This window comes from Microtus ochrogaster, linkage group LG2 (genome assembly GCF_000317375.1).
Source record: "Microtus ochrogaster isolate Prairie Vole_2 linkage group LG2, MicOch1.0, whole genome shotgun sequence".
NCBI classification, from domain to species: Eukaryota; Metazoa; Chordata; class Mammalia; order Rodentia; family Cricetidae; genus Microtus; species Microtus ochrogaster.
In genome coordinates, this window is record NC_022028.1 from 48793925 (window position 1) to 48816901 (window position 22977).

At 45.3% G+C, this 22977-nt stretch overlaps 1 protein-coding gene across 6 annotated transcripts in view; it reads right to left on the reverse strand.

The window, feature by feature from the left end:
* Positions 1–1955: 1955 nt before the first annotated feature.
* Positions 1956–22977, reverse strand: part of Pknox1 (PBX/knotted 1 homeobox 1) — a 42003-nt gene continuing 20981 nt past the window's right edge. For 3 of the 6 annotated variants that reach the window (XM_026785545.1, XM_026785546.1, XM_026785547.1), the window contains exons 3-11: positions 21010–21137; positions 18525–18696; positions 17035–17205; positions 14365–14464; positions 13033–13130; positions 10542–10670; positions 8868–8944; positions 6948–7120; positions 4872–5083 (exon numbers count right to left, since the gene is read on the reverse strand). In XM_026785545.1, coding sequence (XP_026641346.1) covers positions 4872–5083; positions 6948–7120; positions 8868–8944; positions 10542–10670; positions 13033–13130; positions 14365–14464; positions 17035–17205; positions 18525–18696; positions 21010–21137 — 1260 coding nt within the window. Of the gene's footprint in view, positions 5084–6947; positions 7121–8867; positions 8945–10541; positions 10671–13032; positions 13131–14364; positions 14465–17034; positions 17206–18524; positions 18697–20998; positions 21138–22977 lie in introns of those variants that run through there. The other 3 variants (XM_013351248.2, XM_026785548.1, XM_026785549.1) reach the window with 3 other exon arrangements.

Here is a 22977-nt window from a genome sequence, read left to right on the forward strand (position 1 = left end):
CCTGGTCTACAAAGGGAGTTCCAGGACAGGCTCCAAAGCTACAGAGAAACCCTGTCTCGAAAAACCAAAAAAAAAAAAAAAAAAAAAAAAAAAAACAAAAAAAAAAAAACCCCAAAAAACTGTGCAAGTATGATGGTATGAAAGAATTCCTAATTTGTATTAACACTCTTGCTGTTTTTACATGGCCAAGTCTTGGGTTCAAACAACAAGACCCCAAATGGCATCACTGGCATAGGTAATGGCTCTAAATGCTGCTTACCTATGAAGTACTCACCCTTGAGCTCGGGCCACATTGGCCTTCCAGAACATCGAAGGCCAGGCAAGAGACTGGGAAGAAAGAGTATAATAGGGCCCTTAGCACAACTGACTCCATGATGGAAGTACTGTTTAGGCCATAAAACTCCACAGGTATAGTAGCACTACCTGCCAAAATGCAAACAAAGACCTAATCCATCAAAGTCCATAGTTCTGAGAAAGTCTTTAAATATACTAACCTTGCTTTTTGGCTTCTGCATTTCCACTTCCGGCTAACTGTTCTTGTTAACTGAAGTATGTCAACCCAGAACATGGTTTTTGTGTTTAAAAGCTCATCCTGAGAAAGGCTCAGATTTACAATGGGATCCCGGGCACCCAGTGGAGTCCACCAGGCCAGCTAGTAGACTTCCTGTTGGTGTAAGCCCATGTCCAAGCATCTTCTCTGGGGCCCCTGCAGAGGAGAGCACACTGTTGGCCTATGGGGTCTCACTAGGCAGACATACTCAGATGCCACAGCTGTGGGGGTCTTTAGGTTTGACCCAGGTTGTTGTTGGACTTGTAATTCTCCTGCCTCAGCATCCTAAATACTGGGATTATCAGCACAAGTCACCATACTTGGCAACATTTAGGTCTAAAGAATGGAAGGGGAATATAGTATCTAGTGAAGGCTGAAGAGTTAATCGTACAAGGATAAAAACTGTGCACTATTGGGCTGGAGAGATGGCTCAGTGGTTAAGAGCCCTGACTGCTCTTCCAGAGGTCCTGAGTTCAATTCCCAGCAACCACATGGTGGCTCACATCCATCTGTAATGAGATCTGGCGCCCTCTTCTGGCATGAGGGCATACATAGAGGCGGAATGTTGTATACATAATAAATAAATAAAGTCTTTAAAAAAAAAAACTGTGCACTAAGGCTCCCTCTCTGACTCCATTGAAAGGCTTGTGGGCTAAACATTGTATAAATCACAAAAGGCAAAAGCCCTAAGCTTTCAATTCAAATACACCACCCATCTGCAATTATTTTGCTAGGCTTGTCTCTGTTTAAATAGGTATGTTGAATCTGTAAGTCATCAATACTTCCCAAGATACTGGCCACCCAGAGTTCCAATTTTAATGTTATTTTTGTCTTTTTAGACAAGGTCTCTCCTATCTCAAACTTCCAATACAGCTCAATTTGAGTTTGAACTTCTGATCTTCTGACCTTCCACTCCCAACTTCCAGGATTATGGGGTGCTAGGCAGTGAATTCAGGGTTCTGTTCAGGTGCTCTACCATCTGAGCTCCACCCCCAGCCCTTAGACACACTTCTGAAGAAAAAGCCTTTGGTCCATTGTTCCAAGCACAAGCTGTACCTACAACTCCTAGACAATTTCCTGTGCACCTTGGACACGCCCAGGATCCGCCTAACAAGGGGTTTTACAGTGTGGACCAGCAGAGGGCACTGCTCCCACGAGTCATTCTTTTCTTGTTACACCAAAGTAATTCAATTTATGAAAAAAAAAACAAAAACAATGAAAACTATTTTGCAAGTTTTTCCTGAAAAATGACGAACCGAAGCCCAGACCCTTGAGGGTGCAATTAAAGCTAAACAGTTGGCGCAATGTCAGCTTGTCCCTAGGAACTCTGGTGTGACAGTCTGCAAGTCTCAGCGTGAAAAAGCAGCTTGGTGGCACAAGCTTTACAGAATCAATCATCCACAAGGCATGTTTTTGTTTTTAATTTTTTCTCTGATAAATCAATTGTTTCACAAAAATCCTTTTAAAGACAACAATCCGAGAAAACATATCGTTACAGTATTCACATTTTAAAGATTGTCAGTTTCAAAGACCGAACTTAACTGAAGAAGGCAGACTGCCGAGTTCTGTGGCCACCTGCGGGAGAAGTCCTCAGGATGGGTGGGTATTCCCTGCAGTGTGCGGGAGCTATGCAGAGGGGAGCATGTTGCCGAATGCCCGCACAGGTGCGCCGGCCACTCAGCAGGCTACACAGTGTCCCATCAGCCTTAGGCGGAAAGGTCACAGTGCATATTGCATATACACTTCTATTTGACAATCTGGACTCAAAAGGGAGAAAACTGAAGCCACCAGATGGGTGCTCAGCCAGTCTAGATTTCTGCTAGGCAGCCAAACAGCAGAATGACACAGGTTGACTCAGAACCCATTCGAAAGGCTCCAATGTCAGGGAGGACTTTAATAGGAATGGAAGCTGGAATCTGACCATTTAAACAAAGCCCAAAGGAGATGGACTTTCAGATTTTCTCCACAGGCCAAGGAAAGGAGAGCAGAAGTTATGCTTGGGCTCTTGAGACAGGGTTTCAAAATGCACCAGACTAATCTAAGCCTTGCAGTAATCCTCCTGCTTCGGCCTCCTAAGTGCTTGTATTCCAGGTACATGCCACAATGCCCAGTAAGCAGGTGTCTTGAACGTGCAACTGACAGACAAGAAATGTGCTGGGCGGCAATTCTGTGAACAGCTTGCCTCATGGGAGTTACTTAGAGGCATCTCAGTATGCATGGGAGGTGGACAGAAACTCAGGCTATGACACTGTGCCAGCTCTTTTACAATCTGTTTTTAGAGTCAGGTTATGTAGGCCAGGCTTACCTCCTGTCTCGAGTTCTGAGATTTGGGATTCCAGGAGTGTGCCACTACACCCAGGTTTTCTCAAGATCTTCATGTTATCCCTCTGAATTTAGCAGCTGAGAGTTCAGGGCTTAAGAAAGCTGATTCAACTGGAAAGGACACACTGGATCACGGTGTTCAAATCCCAGCTAGCCACCAGCTGGCATGCAAGCCAGACAGCAGGGACTAGGCTTCCTTTAGAGAGAGTGCAGACCTCTGCAGGAGCTCACAGGGGCGATGCATTTCTGCTTTAAACCCAATACTGACAGTCTATCAGGCTTTTATATACATGACTTAAAACATTAAAGTAATTTGAGAGTAAGTAATGGAAAGGCTGCTTGACACATTATTCTCTCCTCAGAAAAGTTGCTGGCAAGATTTTTGGTTTTGTTTATTTTGTTGTTCTGGTTTTGTTGTGCAGGCTCCTTCAATGGTTTGAAAGGAGACCCTATTTTTCTTGTGACTATTTGGCTGTCCAGGTATCAGCTCTATGACTAAACGGAATCAAAACAGTTGGGGTGGGTGTGAACCGGTCCAGAAGAAAAATGTGAATTAGCTAAAGATGTCCTTCTAAGGTAACCTTGGCCATAACCAATTACCACCCTTGGTTCCCAAGAATGGCACCCTTGACAGCTGCACAGCAGGTTGGCCTAGGTACCTTCCGTGAAAATACAGCCGCTTGCTCAACATGAAGTAGGGAACTAGTTTTCGGAGAAAAGGCCTCCCAAGTAAACCAAAAGCAAACCCCCAAACCTCAGCCTACAGCCTGCTCTGTCTTGACACCAGGAAATGAAGTCCCCAAACTGTCCTAAATCGTGGAAGGGGAGGACTCTGGAAATGGGAAGCAGCACCTGCACTGTGAGTGTGTGACAGCAAGAGCATTGCAGACTCTGTGAGCAGAGAGTGGGGCCACTGGGACAATCCCTGCACGGGTCTAACTCCAGAGGTCTGCCCATTGTGTAAGACGGTTTGGGTGTTTCATGTTTCCCCAGCTCTGAGCCAGTGGGGAAGAGCACATTTTATATTAGTTTATAATAAACATTCTATGTATAACATGTTTTAACTAAAAAAAAATCTAAAATTACCACCCAGTTATCATGGCAAGGCAGCCATGTAACTGCAGTCAGGTTTGACTTAGGCTGGACTAGGAATGGCAGAGAGCTATGACACTAAGGGCACTGCGTGGCGGCAGCTCACTTACCGTCCATTCTACTGAGTACACTCTGTGAGACGCTACAGCAAGTGTAAACTGTAGTCTGAGTATCATATGAACACAAACTGGAGATGTCAAAAGTTCACTTGACGGTTGCTTCCTTTGGGCAGTTATGGTGAGACCCCCGCCCAGGGAGCAGGAGACCACCATGGGCGGCTGCCTTTCAGAACATTCCAAATCCAAAGACAAGCATGTGCTGTTCCTTCTCTAGAAATTTATCCTAATATAGTCATAATCCAATTAATAATTGATCTATAAAAATAGCTTTTTATCCAATAATCCCAGCAAGGTAAAAATAGGAGTTTCTTTTTCTATATAGCAAATGAAACAGGCAAATGCTGCCCAAAGAGAACTCAAGTGTGCTGTGGGCACTCGCAGCCCACCAGGGCCAGTGTCTTCTTGCCCTGCAGCCCATGTGCAGGTCATCTTCAGATCTATGGGCGACATAAGCAGCAGCCCCCAGCCTGCTGTAAACCACAGAACTCAACTGCAACTGCATCATTTTGTAAAAAATGGCAGCATTGTTCCTTAATCCTGTCAGGATGGAGGGGCAGGGGCCACTCATCACTTTTCTAGCATTAAAAACCCACACACGCACATCCGAAGGAAGTCGCTGCACCAGCGAAGACATCTTGAAGCTTGCTGTGAAATACAAAAGTGCACTCTTCTATTCTTCTATATCTACATATAAAACATATTACAAAGAAAACTGTGTAAAATGTTTGCTGTGCAAACAATAAAGAGTCAGGTGCTCCAGCTCCGCGCTGGCCCTGCTGGCGCAGGTCCTACTGCAGGGAGTCACTGTTCTCCAGCACCAGCCCACTGATGTGTGTGGGGGCCAGCGCACCCCCGTCATCTTCTGTGCTGTCCACCGACTCATCTTCACTCTGCCCTGCCATCATGACCTGCTGTACGGCCAAGGTGGCCCCATCTGAGGACAGGGACTGAAGGCTGTCCACATTCATGTTTACAGGTGTGGTGATGGTCACAACGGCACCTAAAGTAGAGCACAAGGGTGTCACTGCCTTCACCAGCCAGAGAGAAGCACAGACAGAAACTGCCTGCTTGTTCAGTCTACATTTAAGACAGCCATGTGGATGCCAGTCACTGCACCAAAGGGTACAAACTACTCCCGCCCTACTTCTGGAAAAGCGAAGTCCATATCATCTAAGACAAACTCACACTGTACAGAATCAACACTGCAAAGGAAGGGCAGCGACATGGCGACAAGAGCAGCAGAAACAACTCAGTATGAAATGGATGGAAAGGAAAGGCATGCCAGTGACATGGACAGACTGCAAACACGCGCAACAGAAGGCTTGAGAAGCGGCAGGGCTGGGGCTCAGCAGTAGAGTATACCTGTGAGGCCAGGGGATCCATACCCAGCACTCCAATAACAATGTTAAAGAAATAAAACGCCATGATCATGCTCCTGCTGACTGTAAGGGGCAAGGAAGCTACTTCTGCAGTGTTGTCAATGACTGAGACTCACAGCTGAGAAGAGGGACAAAGGCTTCTGTGACAGTCCTTACCTCCACCATAACCCATCCAAAAAAACAGTAACAGCCTAGACAGAAAGCCATTGCAGAACACTTTTTTTTTTTCTTTTGGTTTTTCGAGACAGGGTTTCTCTGTGGTTTTGGAGCTTGTCCTGGAACTAGCTCTTGTAGACCAGGCTGGTCTCGAACTCACAGAGATCCACCTGCCTCTGCCTCCCAAGTGCTGGGATTAAAGGTGTGCGCCACCACCGCCCGGCTAAGAGAACTCTTAAAAACTGTGATAAGGACGCTGAAGTGTAGCTCTCCACAGTTGATAGTTTCAGGGGGAGGGGAGGAAGGGGTGAGGAAGGGATTGGCCACCAGGAGTTTGACCATGCTTCAGTGAGCATATGGGTAACACGAATTGGACTTTTTTCTTTTTTCTTTTTCTTTTGGGGGGCTATAGGCCTGGGAGGACTGAGAAGTGTGATCAGGGTTCATGATGTAAAATTCCCAAATAATCAATAAAAATATTATGAGAAAAAGAAATGAAAAACTGTGTCCAAAGCTTCCTAACCACATAGCAGAGTATTGTCAAGGGAAAAAAGAAAGAATAAGGAGACATGGCTATGCCTGCACATTCAAACACACACACCCAGTTGGAGGCAGTGGCACACACCTCAGTCAGAACTGCTAAGGGGAAAGTGCTTAAGCCTGGAGTTCAAGGCCATCCTGAACAGCTGCAGGAGGCCTTGCTTAAAGCAAAACTAATTCTGTGCAAAACAAGGCAGACCTTAAAGAGCTTACTGCACACAGTCACACAGTTGATGGGACACACATCAGGACAATGGCTTGGGACAGGGAGAGTAGGAAAAGGTCAAAAGCAAGAGATAGGCACATGCCCTAAAGAAAGAGGCGAGGTGTGAGGAGGACCAACTCCGCTGTCTGCTGAAGGCTGGAAGGGAAAGGAAGCAAGCTGGAAGTAAAAGAGTGCCTCGCTAAGGACACCTCAAGACCGGTAAGCATTCTCACGGGCAGCATGCACAAATTAACTCCCCACCACTGGAGAGCCTGAACAGCCATCCATGGACACCTCCTCCCGTTATTTACTTTAAAACATATTTGTTTAGTATCTGTGGAGTATGATGTAATGTGGACATGATGTGACGGTCACAGGACAACTTGCAGGAGTTGGTTCTCTCCTGGGAACCAAACTCAGGTTCTTAGGCTTGGTGGCAAGAGCCTTTACCCGATGAGCCATCTTGCCAGGCTTGAGTCTTAAGAGGCAAAGAAAGGGCATCTCAGGTACACAGCTCTGCACGGGATACAGCTACAGCAGTGGGCCGGGCCCATCACTCCCTATGCCCATCTGAAGGGACGCACCTTCTGACATGGCGAGCTCACTGGGTGCCGCTTGTGCCACTCCTGATGCAAGAGAATCCGGCCAAAACCTCTGAACTGGCCTGTTCTGAGCAGGCTTTTTCTTTGTTTTTGGAGTCTCTGAACAGCTGGAATCCAACATTGGCTGGAGAATTCGTCTTCGGGCATTGATGAACCTGTGAGTAGACAGAGATACTCAGGCCAAAAGAACGTGTAAAGATTTGGCATGGGGTACCACCCTTTAGGAACCATGTTGGCAAGAGGAACACGTGACAAGCTTACAGACTAACAGATCTCCAGAAGAGCAGACCCAGCTCTTTTTTAAAAAATGAACTTAATGGGGCATGGTGGTACACACCTTTAATCTTAGCACTTAGGAGGCAAAGGCAGGTAGATTTCTATGAGTTCAAGGCCAGTCAAGTCTACATAGACTTGTGATACTAACATGTCATAATCAGGTGAAAATAACCATGGAGACTCTCAGGAGACTGTCACAGGAGTTGCCCAGTCTTACCTACACCGCATGAAACTATCTCACCAATCACCAAAGAGAGAGCAGAGAGAGAGAGAGAGAGAGATAGAATCAGCCAGCAAGAATATTTCATTGTTGGGGCTGGAGAGATGGCTCAGTGGTTAAGAGCATTGCCTGCTCTTCCAAAGGTCCTGAGTTCAATTCCCAGCAACCACATGGTGGCTCACAACCATCTATAACGAGGTCTGGTGCCCTCTTCTGGCCTGCAGACATGCACACAGACAGAATATTGCATACTAAATAAATAAATAAATAAATATTTTTAAAAAAGGGAAAGTTTGCCATCTGAGACCACATGAAGGAGCCTGGAGGAAAATGTAACACTGAAATATGCCAAACACATAAAGATAAATAGGCCATTAGTTCAAAAAAAAAAGAATATTTCATTGTATTTATAGCAACGAGAGAGAGAGAGAGAGAGAGAGAGAGAGAGAGAGAGTGTCAGTCAGCCAAGAATGGTTCACTGTATTGACAGCAACATGCTTGAACCCTTTATATTTTTGCCGGCACTATATTTAACAGGAAATAACTCAAGCAGCATGGTCTACTATTTCTACTTAAATATTAAATACTGGCCCAAATGCAAGAAAGTAGGCATGCTTATGCACCCCTGAAGGATAGCTCCTGCATCTCTGGTAGAATAAGCAGGCCAACAGCACAGCGTACTCTAGAACTGCAGCAGGCATGGATGATGGTGATAGCACAGCCCCACTATGAAGCTATAATGCTTCTGAGTGGTAGTGTGTGTTTCCCTTTCTGCGCGCTAATTCTACGAAGCTGACATTGTCCTCCATCTGAACACAGTGAAATGGAGACAGTGACTGCCCAGTGGAAGAGAACAGCACCCTGATGAACACCAGTTCTCACCATGGGAACACATACTTAGGGCTCAACTATCTCCAGCAGTGTAACCCAAACCTAGCAGAGAATGTTTCACTTGTAAACATGGTGGTCTTCTCCGGGCAGGTCTATCTGGGGAATGGCTCTAAGTCCCATTATGCAGCAGAATGAATGCAGGGACACATGCAAGACTGCCCCTAAGCTGTAGGTCTAAAGTGATGGCATGGGTTTTTGTTTTTTTGAGACGGGGTCTCTCAACAGCCCTGGCCATCTTGAAACTTATGTAGACGAGGCTGACCTCAAACCCGCAGAGATCCACCTGCCTCTGCCTCCTGAGTGCTGAGTTAAAGGCATCACACTTGGCCGTGGCCTATTTCTAAAGGAGAGCAAGAGGGGCCACTGTGTTAGCATACCCGTGAGGTGGAAACACGTCCAATATACCCTGACACACGTTGTCTCTGGCTGCAGCACTCTGATGGCAGCAGAGAGCATATCGGGAGGCCAGGCTCTGCCAGAGTAACAGGTGTGGTGTCAGCACGCGGTCATCTTACCAGTTGTTAACTTGAAGCAGTGTCAAATTTGTCTGAGCAGCAATCTGCTTTTTTTCATCCTCTGTTGGGTAGGGATGCTAAAAATAAAGAGGGTTACTGTCACAGTGGGCTTTGAATTGAAAAGGGAAACCCAAGACTATCTAGGTAAATAAGATGCATACAAATAAAGAAGAGAAAAAGCCAATACAGTAGAGCTTTCAGCACAACTAGACTACTTCGCAAATCCTTATCTTAGAAATGTTCAGATCAAAAAGAAGGGGGCTGAAGACATGGTTCAGCAGGTAAGAGCTCTTCCAGAGGACCGGGGTTGACATGGCAGTTGACAACTGTCTGTAACTCCAGTTCCAAGTGATCTGATGCCCTCACACAGACATACATGCAGGCAAAACATCAATGCACATAAAATAAGAATAAATAAATCCTTTAAAAAAAAAAACAGGTAAGAATGAAACATCTCTCCTCCCTGACCAAGAATGTCCAACACTAGTAGCTATCAGTATGTGGTGAGAATGTGCTCAGCCAGTGTCCCAAGATGTACAGGTAATAGTAGTGGGAGCCGCAGCCCTGTTGTGGGGCATCCTCTGTGCCCAGACATTTGAGCCTTGACACAGCACATCTATATCAACTTTGTTGAGGTTTATTGCATGAGCAACACAACACGTGGCATCTTCTTCAGCCCTGAGAATAAACAGACACTAGGACAGACCAGTATCACTGATAGCTTTCTTAGGATCAAACCTCTGTTGGATTAACTTGGTGTTAAAGTCCAGACACTGACTGCCCCTCAAAGGTCTGGGTGTTGAAGGCTTGGTTCTTAGGCTGCTGCTATTGTGAGGTGGTGGAAACTTAGAAGGTGGAGCCAAGAGGGGGAGACCTTATGCCACTAAACAATAAATAAAAAGTGAGGTCAGAAACACAAGCACAGAGAGAGAAATCAGACAGCAGTCACTGCTACCCCACTGCTTGGAAAACTAGGTGTTGCAAAGAAATGAGGACAAGAAGGCACAGGAAAAAAGAAAATATGTCCTCACTGGTCCTTATAACCAGGGTTTATGTTTGAGGAATATTAACTCATTAAAGGGAAGTGTGATAAGACACTGACGCCTGAAAAGGAAAGAGGTGCACCCAACGCAGCACTTCCGTGGGGAACTGTGGCCACTGCATCACAGCCATTGCACTAGCCATCACTTCTTGTCCTTTACCTGACACACCTGTGTGGCAGCCCTCACCATCAAGTACACTTGTGTGCCTCTCTTCCTGCCTGGGCTGCTCATCTTAAACTAAGCAAACCATGCATTGGCGCTCCTCATTGTGCCCAACTTCACGATGTGCCTTAACTTACTGCATCTCCCTCTTAGATCCACTGCATAAGCAATGCTGCTTGCTCTTTTCCTTTGCCGCCTCCTCCCGTCAGCCCCATCACAGAATAGGCTTTTCTGATCCAAATGGGCATGATAAGTAGTAGCTCAGTTGCTCCCTTTCCAGCCATAGGGGTACCCTTGCTGCATTTAAGTTTCTTGAAGTCATTATTAGGGACCTATGCTCAAGCCCCACTATGGACACAGTATAATACCAAACTTAGACCTGGGTTAAATAAACACAAAAGTCAGTTTCCCGGGGACACAAGCCAGGAGGGCACCTTGGTCACTCAGGGTGTACCCAATGCACTCTTACCCCTATGTGCTGAAAGAGCCAGGACCGCATCACATTGGTGGCATGTTTCGGCAGGACACCCCTCTTGTTCTTGGAGGAGCCATCTTCTTGATGCAAGATGCTGAGATCTTGATTCAACTGCAGCTGAAGCTTTCACACAGTGGACAAATAACGTCAGCAAGGCTTTGAAATGACAACATATCAAGCAGCTTCAGATAGAGGAAGCTAACTTACTCTAAGGCTCTCAGGCTTACTTACAGCCAACAGGCACGTGTGGGAACCCTATACAGATTTTATATATATATCTTTTGAGGATGCTGCAACACAGACAACATGTTTGGTCTTCATTCCCATCTTTGCAGCATGTAAGCCCTACAATTTGTAGACTCTCCAAACTGCTAAGGGATGCTTCCATATTCTGAACTGTGTCAACTGTTGACTTCAGCCCCCAGGAAAGGACTGTTCACAGGCTAGACTGAGGCAGAATCACAGATATCAACTTCTGTCGTGCACCAACGGGCTAAAGTTTAGGGTGATCACCAACAGGCAGTGGGGTTCAACAATCCTACTTGTGTTGTGAAGTTTCCAAGCTCTTGGAGGGTGGCGTACTAGAGAGAAACCAGGGAGTTCTGCGCCCTCTACACTATTCCTGCCTCTATCTGCATCCTCTGCAATAGACTTTACAATAAGACCAGCAGAATGGGCCCAGGCCTGGAAGACAGTCCTGAAACAGCTGGCTCTGACAAGACACGCAGCACCGATGTGTCACCTGGCACTGTGGACACAGACCAAGGGCCAACCGGACACTTACATAATAAAAACATGGTACACACAAAAAATAAGCACGCTGCGAGCCAGAGCGTCGTGGAACTACTGCTGAGAGCACAACAGGAGCTGGGGCTGATGTCACAATAAGTGCTGACTTGATGCAACTGGAGGAGGTGGGCAGGATGTGAGAATGGAGCCCCGTGCAGTGGAAGGCAGACAAAGAAGTTCCAAGGGCATTCATCAGAGGCACGCTTCCCTTTAGAATCATATGTGGATAGAATAATTGGCTCAAAGGCTTGGAGGGGACCTGGGGGCAGTGGAGAAGTATTCAGATCTGCAGCCTGCCTATGGTGCTCTGTGAAGGCTGAGCCATGATACACCCCAACCTGACAGAAGCATTCCAAGTAATGCTGAGAGGTGAGGGAGTCAAAACCCGATACTCTTCTGAGTAGCAGTGGTACAATATGTGGTCAGGCAGCTGGTGCTGCAGCTATGCGAGTAACCTTAGGTTCCACCCGCAGCACCATATAAGTCAGGAGTGGTGACACAAGCCTGTGTCCTAACACTCAGAAGGCGGAAGCAGAGAATGAGGGTTATTCTTGGTTAGATACAGAGTTTAAGGACAGCTTGTGAAACATAAAAACCTACCTCCTGCCTAGTCCTCCCTCTCAAAACCATTTTTATGTGTGTGCTAGCAGTATGGTTAAAGACTTCTCAGTGGTCATCTCTCAGGAAGTCAGAGTCAACTCCAGCCTACTATCATCCTCATGACCAGGTCATGCACGGCCAGGTCAGAGCGTCCCGACCAAGGCTGACACCCTCTTCAGGGAGCAGCAGCACGCAGCACTTTTTGACCTGAGTCTGCCATGTGCTCCTAGGCAGGGAGCCTTGTGTGACAGTGGAAAATAGTGTGGGAATGAGGGTCATGGGGTTTTTACAACAGGTCAGGAAATACTGTCCTGAAGGACTCAGGCTTAATAGGTTTGCTACTTAAATAAGTTAACCTTTATCCCTAAGAAAATGCAGTTACAAAGAAGAGAAACCTTGTCCCAATCCCCTCCAAAAAACAAACAACAACAACAAAACCAATCCCACAACTTTCTTTTTTAACAAGACAAATGGAGTATCTTCTACAGTGCTAGTAGGTTATTTGACTTAAAATGTCTTCCCCTAAAAAAAAAAAAAAGCATAATTTGCTGGGCGGTGGTGGTACATACCTTTAATCCCAGCACTTGGGAACAGAGGTAGATGAATCTCTGTGAGTTCAAGACCAACCAGGTCTATTACACAGAGAAACCCTGTCTCAAAGCCAAGAATTGCTACTGCAGACACCCAGAGCCTGATCTCAATAAAATACCCCAATCATGTCAAGGATACAAAGCAGAGGCCTGGGATGATTCCAGAGCTTGGGGTGTAGTTTCAGGCTAGGGGTACAGTCTGGGCTTTGTGGTTCCGAAAACTGAGCCTGGCTGTTCTGCATCATAGGACTGTGAGTCATGATGTGTATACACAGTGGACATCATTGCCATGGCTGCACCTGGAGTTGTCAACAGCTTCACTGGTGCTTCAGACTGTTCTGAATTTTGTAAACTTCCACAACAAGGGAGACGAAGCTTGAAAGGAAATAAACCGACTACAGGCTGCTTGACAGCAAATGACAATCACAAAAAAGGGACAGCTTAGCTTGCTTCACCTACCCCCACCTAGGCAGCATTCATTACAAGTCTTAGAGGACATCACACACCTGGGAGTTCTGGATCCTAATTGTCCCAGGAGACAACGCCTGTGTGACCACTTGACCTTGTGGAGTGACGACGGTGACAGGCTGGTATACTGTGCCACCTCAAAAAGAAAAAGAGAATTTAAATATTAAACTACTTTTAAGTCTTAATGATTTAAAGCCATTCTTCCTGATATGCTTATGGAAGAAATGAAAAGCCTATTGGGTGAGCCTTTTAACCACTTCAAATGGTCAACAAGACTTAGCAAAGTATGTGGTAAGACAAATTATCACATCAATTCTGGCCCACATGGCACCTGCCCTTGTCACTGGGGACCAATTCATAATACTAGGTAGTTTCCAGGTCCTGTAGATAGCACAATTAAAAACTATGTTATTTGAGAAGTTAGCAGATGACTCAGCAGGTAAAGGTGCTTGCTACCAAGCCTAGATAACGCGAGTTTGACCCCTAGAACCGATTCCTACAAATTGTCCTCTGACCACACCCACGCAGTGACACACGTACATGAATTTGTGTATGAGGGTGCACCAACTAAGTATTTTTAAACCTATGTTGTTTGAAACCATAATTAATTTTTGCTGTATCTTTTCTTTTTCTTTCTTTCTTCCTTTTTCCCTCTTTCTTTCTTTCTCTTCTTTTTTTTTTCCAACACAGAGTTTCTGTGTAACAGCTTTGGCTATCATGGTACTCTTTGTAGATCAGGCTGGCCTCGAGCTCATAGAGATCCACCTTCTTCTTCCGCCCAAGTGCTCAGATTAAAGGTATGTGCCACCAACTTCTTTTCTTTTTTTACTTTATTATTTTAAATGTGTGTGTGTGTGTGTGTGTGTGTGAGAGAGAGAGAGAGAGAGAGAGAGAGAGAGAGAGAGAGAGAGAGAGAGAGAGCGAGAGCAGTATATGCACATAAATACAGGTGCCCACAGGGGATCTCCTGGAGGTAGAGTTATAGATAGTTGTGAGCAACCTGACACAGATGCTGGGAATCAAACTTGGATCTTCTGGAAGAGCAGTAAGTGCTCTTAACAGCTCAGCCACCTCTCCAGCCCCTTGCTACATACAGTCAATTCCTATATAAAACCTTTCCCCCAAATGCTTTTGGTAGAAAACTACAATCTGTACAATATACTTATTGAAAAATCAACAAGATGCAGATATTCAAACTGCTCTGGTCTCTAGCACTATTATATTAGTAACTGACATTGAGTAAAATACAATGAAATTACAAAGAAAAAAACCCAGAAGTTAAAAGGCATTTATATATGTGCTTGCTCTAATATAATGGATGTTTTCTGCAAAAGCTCACAGAAAAGGTGCCCATTTTTAGGTGGTCCTACCTGCCACTGTTGCCATGGTTACATTTCCCTGTTGCAGGGCTGATGCTGGCACCACGATTCCCTGGGGGCTGAGAGTGCCTGTGATGGCGCTTTGAATCTGCTGAATGTCAGAACACACACATGTGGGAATTATTAGAACACAGAGAAAGCATGTTCAAACGTCAAAGGAAGCAAGATTATAATGTTGCAATAAGGAAGGTGCGGTAGGCCAGGGACACTGAGCAGATTCAGTGGACTGGCTTTCAGAAAGCAAGCATCCTATATGGGAACTAGAGATACAAAAGCAGTCAGACTAGCTATGATCCACACCGTGGTGTGTGTGCAGTGTGTGGCTTTTCTCTTGCTGCTCAGGCCCAGGAGGTGAGCAGAAAGACCCTGCCTTCACATTACCACTTTCTCCTACATTAGGCTCAGGTACCAGTTCTCCATAATCAGACCCTTCAGGACAGAACAACACGTGCAAAGCTGACACCACTGGTTCAGAGGCACCAGAAGTGACCAGGACAAGAGAAGGAAGTGAGCACTTAATGAGCACTGGATATTTCAGCCAATGCAATGAGGCAAGAAAAGGGAACAAATGCACAGCGGTCAGAAAGCGAGCAGACAGAGTTGTTCCTATTTGTACAGGACACCAGAGAAAGAAAAGAACTAGGGAATGAAGCCGGGCGGGCTTAATCCCAGCACTCAGGAAGCAGAGGCAGGTGGATCTCTATGAGTTCAAGGCCAGCCTGGTCTACAAGAGCTAGCTCCAGGACAGGCTCCAAAGCAACACAGAGAAACCCTGCCTCAAAAAACAAAAAATAAAATAAAATAAAATAAAAAGAACTAGGAAATAGAACAATAAACACTTTACTTAGAACAGAGAAATGAACTCATCAAGTCATAGGATATGAGAATGAACACCAAATGTCAGAGGGGCTCTGAGGGGCAGGAAAGAAGGATGAAGAAGTAACAGGGGTGAGGGACACCAAAGCACCACACACACGTGGAGTGTCAAAATGCAATTCACTATTTTCCACAGCTGACATCTGCTCACAGAAACACATGGCTTTATCTGATTTTCTTATGAATGCTTTTACAACACATTAAAATATAACTGCTTTTCTTCAGGCTAGCAATGAACACAAAACCCAAAAAGTACAATCCAGGGGCTGGAGAGACAGCTCAGCAGTTAAGAACGCATGAGGCTCTTACAGAGGACTGGGATTGGTTTCCAGGAACTACACGGCAGCTCACAACTGTTGGAAACTACAGTTCCAGGCAGTTTTATACCTTCTTCCAGCTACCTCAGACACCAGACAAAGTACACGTACATTCATGCAAATAACACTCATATCTAAAAACAAATCTTAAAAACAATTTATTTACAGTCATTCAAAGATATACTTGTGTGTAATTCTGTTTGTTTGAGATAGGGTCTCACTGAGTAGCTCTAGCTGTCTTAGAACTCTCTAAGTAAACTAGACTGACCTGACCTTGAACTCACAGAGATCTGCTGGCCTCTGCTTCTGGAATGCCGGGATTAAAGGTGTGCTTAAATACAGTTGGCTACTTGTACGTACTTCTAAAAGTGCATGGATCACTTTGGTGAAAGCTACAAAACACTGATGAAAAAGCCCTAAGAGATGTAAATAAATGCAGAGATGGGGCACATTCTGGACTGAAGAGTCACACAGTAGAGATGTCAGCTCCCCTATACTGATACAGAGTTAATGCAATGCTATCAATGCTCACAGTGGGATTTGTCTTGTAGATCTACACGGCATCACTGACAATTTATATGGAAAGGCAAAGAAAGCAACTACAAGAGAGCTAAAAACAACTCTGAGAAGTGCTGAGCTGGTGGACAGCATCCCTTCAGTGCTGAGACTGCCAGGCGGCTGTAGTAATCACGGCCTGGTGGTACATTCACACAGCTCAAGAGAACACCAGACTCCTGAAACATGCCCACCTGGCTTTTGACAAAAGCGGGAAAGCGGTTCAGTAGAACAGCTTGCTAACAACAGGTGCTGAAGCACGCGAACATCTGCAAACAATGAAAACTTTCAAAACTCAGAAACTTAAGGAAAATAAAAGTTTAAAAATGAGCAAAAGAGCTGGGCTATGGTGGCGCACGCCTTTAATCCTAGCACTTGGGAGGCAGAGGCAGGCAGATCTCTGTGAGTTCGAGACCAGCCTGGTCTACAAGAGCTAGTTCCAGGACAGAGAAACCCTGTCTAGAAAAAAAACCAAAATAAAAAAAAAAATGAGCAAAAGACATAAGCAAACTTTTCCAGCAAAGATGACACACAGAAGGCATATCAGCACATAAAAGTATCATTTGCTATTGGGAAAATGCAAGTCCTTGATGAAATACCACCACATATCAGAATAGTTAAAACACAATGATGCTTCATTCCTGCCTAGGCTTAAGAAAGTTCTGAGAAGTGAAATTAGTCAGATATTGTATGATTCTATGTCTGTGAATTAGACATTCACAGAGTAGTCAATTCACAGAGATGGAAACAGAATGCAAGGCCAGGGCAAGGGAGGGTAGTACGAGTTAACAGTCAACTGGGACAGGACTTCAGGGCAGCCAATGATTCTGAAGGAGCTGGCAGTCTCAGAAGTAATGATGCATGATCAATACTACAGTGACCAAGAAGCACAGTGGGCCCCAAAGGCAAGTACCTGGGACTGCACAGGGGAGTAAGGGCTCCCAGGCTCCCCACTCAACAGGGTCTCGCTGTTCATTTTTGTCTTCAGACAAGCAATGTACCGACTACAAAAATCTTTACAGAGTTCATTAACCTTTTCCAGTTCAAGAAGATGAATGCGCAGAACCTGGATTGCTTTCACCATCTAGACGTAGAAAAAATAAAGACTGTTAAGTGAGAAATAATGTGTCGTTATCAGAAGTCACCGTTATCACACATACTGCTTAGTTATCAAATGGGAACGACATCAGTGCCAGTAGCAGAAATGGAGCAGCACTGGCAATTGCACACAGTGTTCCAGCACTCCAGGGTCCCTGCCCCAGCCCAGCTGCACCTGTGCCAGACACGGGAACAAGGTGCCTCCTTCAGCATGGCCAAGCTGGGAATGTGGCTCAATGCTTGCAGATGACAGGGCTACAGCCTCGCTCTTCTCCACCTCAATGTCCAAACCTATCCTAGGGGTGGTTCTAAAAGTTTAACCCACCAGCTCTGCCTTTTCTGGATCATACTTCTAGTGTCAAGTTTAAGAACTCTTTCCTAGCTCTAGATCCCCAAGTTCTCCTCCTATTATTTCTCTTTTGTTTACTATGAAGTCATCACGGTTGAGCATACTTGCTCTCTAACAATGGGTCACTAAGGCCAACAGTGCCATGTCACTGACAGCCCTTGCTATGAACAAGGCCCAGCCCCTCAGCCACAGACTCAGGTATGAAGTCACCTACATTCTTGATGCTGTGAGAGACCAATCAGTAACAAGAGCTACGGAGCATGAGCTCTGTTAGATCCTGTGCTTAGATGAGGAGGTGCTCGCAGGGTGTAGAGGACACCTGTTTCCTTGACTGAGCCAGGCCAGGGATGGGCCAGGACCAAAAGGGCTTCTGCTCCTTACTCAAACGACATGCATTTATTTCAGAGACCAAAAAAAGTCGAACAGAGCGCATCTGCGAAAGCTCTCAGGTAGTAAACACTGAACACACAAAGAGAAATCAGGAGCAGCAGAGCTAAGGCCAATACGCTTTATCCACAGATGATGAAGACCTGCTGCGGGCCAGTCTTCCAGATACAAAACCCAGAGAACGCACCTTGCTGTGGGGCTCTGAGTTAATCTGAATTTGGGAGAAACTCAGGCTGGAAGGGCAGACAGTGTGGGTGCCCTAACAAAGGATGCTGGCACAGCAACTGGTGTCAGCACTGGGAGGGAGGCTGCTCTGCAGATGATGGCTCGAGCCTGTTTCTAAGATTAGACTTGTACTCACAACACAGGCGCAACAGACACCCCGTAGGAGCAGCCTGCCCCAGGAAGTTTTTACAAACACCCAGGAGAGGACAAAGTCCCACCTGGGAGGAAGTACAAATCAGTTAGATTGTTAAAGGGAAAACTAGCTAGAAACTAGAAGACAGGAAGGAAGGAAGGAAGGAGGGAGGGAGGGAGGGAGGGAGGGAGGGAGGAGAAACTTTACTCACTAAGTTGTCAGTTTCTGGATCTTCACAGAAGAAGGGCTTCCCATCCTTCTCTTGCTTCCTGACAAAGTTCTCAATGTCCACATCGAAGCTGGCAGAGGTTGTGCCTTCTGAGCCCTGTGTGGACTGCTCACATTTCTCAAACAACAAAGCTAGTAATGGAAATAGCGGGTGCCTGCAGGGAAAGACAGCAAAGGTGTGCCACCTCTCTCCACAAATCTTTGCACCAATGACCCTCCATCCCTTTTTAGACAGGGATCCATTATATGAGCCAGGTTGGCTTCTAACTTGAGGCTCCCCTGCCTCAGCCTCCAAGTACTAAGTTACAGGGATGCGTTGTCTGGCCTGTATGAATGATTTTAAACAGTCTGTTACTTCTTTTTGTTTACTCTTTTACATTTTTATTAAATATATGTGTGTTCCGCACCCACTGAGGTCAGAAGAAGGCATCGGATCTCCTGGAAACTGAAGCGGGGTCCTCTTCCACCCTGAGCCATCTCTCTTAACCCGTCTGTGACTTGCTTTTTAGTTTATATGGCATGGATATTCTGAATGGAAGTGTTTCGTGAAAAAATTTTTTTTCTGGTTTTTGGAGATAGGGTTTCTTTGTGTAGCTCTGTCTGTCCTGGAACTCACTCTGTAGACCAGTCTGGCCTCAAATTCAGAGATGTACCTGCTTCTACCACCAACACTCAGCAAAATACTTTTAACTGAGTTAGTTTTAAGTTACATTAAGATAATTTTTTAAAGCTCCTGATCTTTGTTTTATGATGGAGCATCTCATTACACAGTCCTTGCTGGCTTTGATTCACACTTCTCTTACCCCAGCCTCCCAAGGCATGGATTACAGCATGGACCACCATGCATGTATTTAAATTATTATTTGTTTCTTTTTTAAGATTTATTTATTTATTATGTATACAGTATTGTCAGTATTCTGTTTGCATGTGTGCCTGCAGGCCAGAAGAGGGCACCAGATCTCCTTACAGATGGTTGTGAGCCGCCATGTGGTTGCTGGGAATTGAACTCAGGACCTCTGGAAGAGCAGGCAGTGCTCTTAACCACTGAGCTATTTCTCCAGCCCTTAAATTATTATTTGTGAACTATCCAAAAATAAATGGACTATTCTTAGTGTTTAGACCCTTATATGTGTATCTAGTCACATCAGAACCCTCAAACCCTCCTTTTTTCTCCCTTTGGTATACCATGCTGGAATCCCTAGCCCCAGCAGGGGTCACCATTAAATTTTCTCTTGGTGTTATGAAAAGGCATTTATACAAAATTCAAGCCTTCTGAGAAGGGCTTCCTTCATCAGAATAAGACAGCTGGGATTCACGTATGAAGTTGCATGCAACCATATTCCTTCCTTTTAATGTTGAGTAGCTGTATGGACCCACTACTATCTGAGAAACATATAGGCTGTTCTGGTCTGTCAGTCATGAGGGGAGCTTCTAATACACTGTGGACAGCTAGATCTGCACACCAGCTCACAGTGCACTAACTGTCAAAAGGAGAAAGCACAACCAGGGGTGGTGCACACCTTTGATCCTAGCACTTGGGAGGTAGAGGCAGGTGGATCTCTATGAGTTCAAGGCCAGCAAGGATGAAGCAACACAAATAGATAAATGTGGTATATACACAGTGAACACAGTGAAATATTATTCAGCCTCAAAAAGTCCCAGAAGATTCTAATATAACAGATTCATGTTTAAAACATTTTCTGTGAAAGAAGCCAGTCAAGAAAAGAAAATCAAGAAGATACTAATACTATGCAACGGAAATGAACCCTCACTATAGAACATGACCTCACTCAGGAAATACTGTCGGAAGCTGAGGTCTACAGAGCAAAATGACAATTTCTTTCTTTTTTTTTTGGTTTTTCAAGACAAGGTTTCTCTGTAGCTTTGGAGCTTGTCCTGAAACTAGCTCTTGTAGACCAGGCTGGCCTAGAACTCACAAAGATCCACCTGCTTCTGCCTCCCAAGTGCTGGAATTAAAGGCGTGTGCCACCACCGCCCAGTTGCAAAATGACAATTTCTAAAGCTGCATATGTGGAGGTCAGAGGCAGCTCTGTAGACTTCTCTCTACTTTCTGTGGGTTTTAAAAATCAAACTCAGGTCATATTTTAGATGCCAAGAGCTTTCCTTGCTGATCCATCTCAAGGCCCCCTTTCTCTTTTAGAGTCTATAAAGTAGCCCAGACTGGCCTGGAACTGACTTTGAGTTCTCTGTCCCCAGTGCTGATATTCCAAGTGTGCACCGCCATGCCTGACTGAAGCTTTTCTGAAAGGCTACCCAACACAAAGAGCTGTAGTATAAAACCAGTTTTACTGTTAGAAGTAACACCTCAGTCTGAAAGGCGTCCCCAGTAGTCACAGTATCCCAGTGGTCCCTCCCAGCTCAGTCTAGAGTCCAGCCCTGGTTCCACTTCACATATCTACACTCCTCCTGGTCCTTTGAAAACCACACAGTCCACACCTGGGCACTACCTATAAATTGCCTGCTTGTCGGCATCCATTGGGGTCTGAGACTCCATGGGAGGAGGACTCACTCCTTCTGCATCTGGGTCAGAGCAGTTGGGATCTTGCTCTGTTTTTAACTCGGTTACCACCTGCATCTGTAAAAGGAGAAATTTTGTTACAAAATACAAAATATAAAGTGCTATTCACTCTGCAATTGGAAGATTATATAACTGCCAATAACACATAGAACATTAGCAGCAAAACTCCTTTGAATATCTCATGCTCTACCTGACAACATAAAGGCCAAATTTCCAACACATTAAGAATTGAGATGAGCCGGGCAGTGGTGGTGCACACTTTAAACCCAGTACTCAAGAGGCAGAGGCAAGCAGATCTCTGTGAGTTCAAGGCCAGCCTGGTCTACAAAGCAGATACCATGACAGCCAGGACTGTTACACAGAGAAACCTTGTCTCAAAAAACCACACAGACACACATACATACAACAAAAACTGAAAGAATTTTGAAGCCATCATGATGAATTGCAGACAGGAACGGTGCAGTGCTCCCAACTGGAAACTTAGGAGACTCAACAGAAGGCTTGTGTTCTTATACTCGCACACAAACAATTCAAATGCAACAGTACAACTTTGCGGCAGGGTTCAAGTTCTCCCACACCTGCCCTACACCATTATGCAAATAAGAACACAGGCTGGGGGCATAGCTCATGTGCAACATCCTGCCTGGATCTGATCCCCAGCACACACTCACATGCATATAATATTTTTGTAAGATTTTTACGTGTGTGTGTGTGTGTGGTGTGTATGGGGTGGTGGGTATATACATGCATGAGTATGGGTGCTCTTGAGGTCTAAATGAGGATACTGGATACCCTGGAGCTGGAGTTACAGGTAGTTGTAAGCTGCCAGGGGTTCTGGGAACTGAAGTCAGATGCTCTGTAAGAGAAGTAGTCAATCTTAATGCTCTGCCATCTCTCCAGACCCAGGATTCCCTTCTTGTAATCTATACTCACAAGGCGGAGGCAAGTCTGCCACAAGTTTAAGGCTAGACTGGACTATAGCATGAGACCCTGTCTAACAAAACAAAATGCAGAGGCTACTAGATGACTCAGTAGGTAAAGGCCCTCACTGCCAAGGTTGATACGCTGAGTTCAAGCCCTGGTATCCACACAGTGGAAGGAGAGAACTGAGTCTAGACAGTTGTCCTCTGACCTCACAATGCACTATGGTACATGTGCCCTATGTACAATAAACAAACATTAAAAAAAAAAAAACAACAGAACTAGGCACATGGTATACTTTGTGTCCTAGCACTTAGGACACCAAAGCAGGTGGGTTGTGAGTTCAAGGCCAGTCTAGGCTATGCAGAATGCCTCTGTCTCAAAACCAAACAACAAAACCTCTAGAACACCCAGCTTATGGGGCATAGCAATAAAGTGCTTGTCAAGCACTGGAGTTGCAAACAGATAAACATCCATCCAGCTTTTTTTTCCTTTTTTTCTTCCCTGTGCTGGAATCAATCCAAATGCTTCACAAAAGCTAGGCAAGGGTCCAGTTTTAGTTTTTGCTTGTTTGTTTTGTTTTTTGAGACAGGGTTTCTCTGTATAGCAATGGCTGTCCCGGAACTCTGTAGAGCAGGCTGGCCCCTAACTCTGAGATCCTCCTGCCTCTGCCTTGTCTCCTGAGTGCTGGAATTAAAGACATGCCCCACCATCACTCCAAAAGTACCCAGTTTTTAATCCCCAGCACCACATGCTTGCATGCACCCATGCATCTGTGCACAATAAAATACTCTAAAAATGGTTTAGTGGCTAGGCAGGAATTGGTGTCGCTTAAGGAACAAGCATGAGCAATTGATAGCTCTGAGCTCTGATGTGCAATGGATGCCTAATATATTTGTAAGGTGGATATGCGAGCTAATGGAGCTGAACATTCACACTGAGTGCTGTCCACATTTAGTGTTGGGTCGCCTGGCAG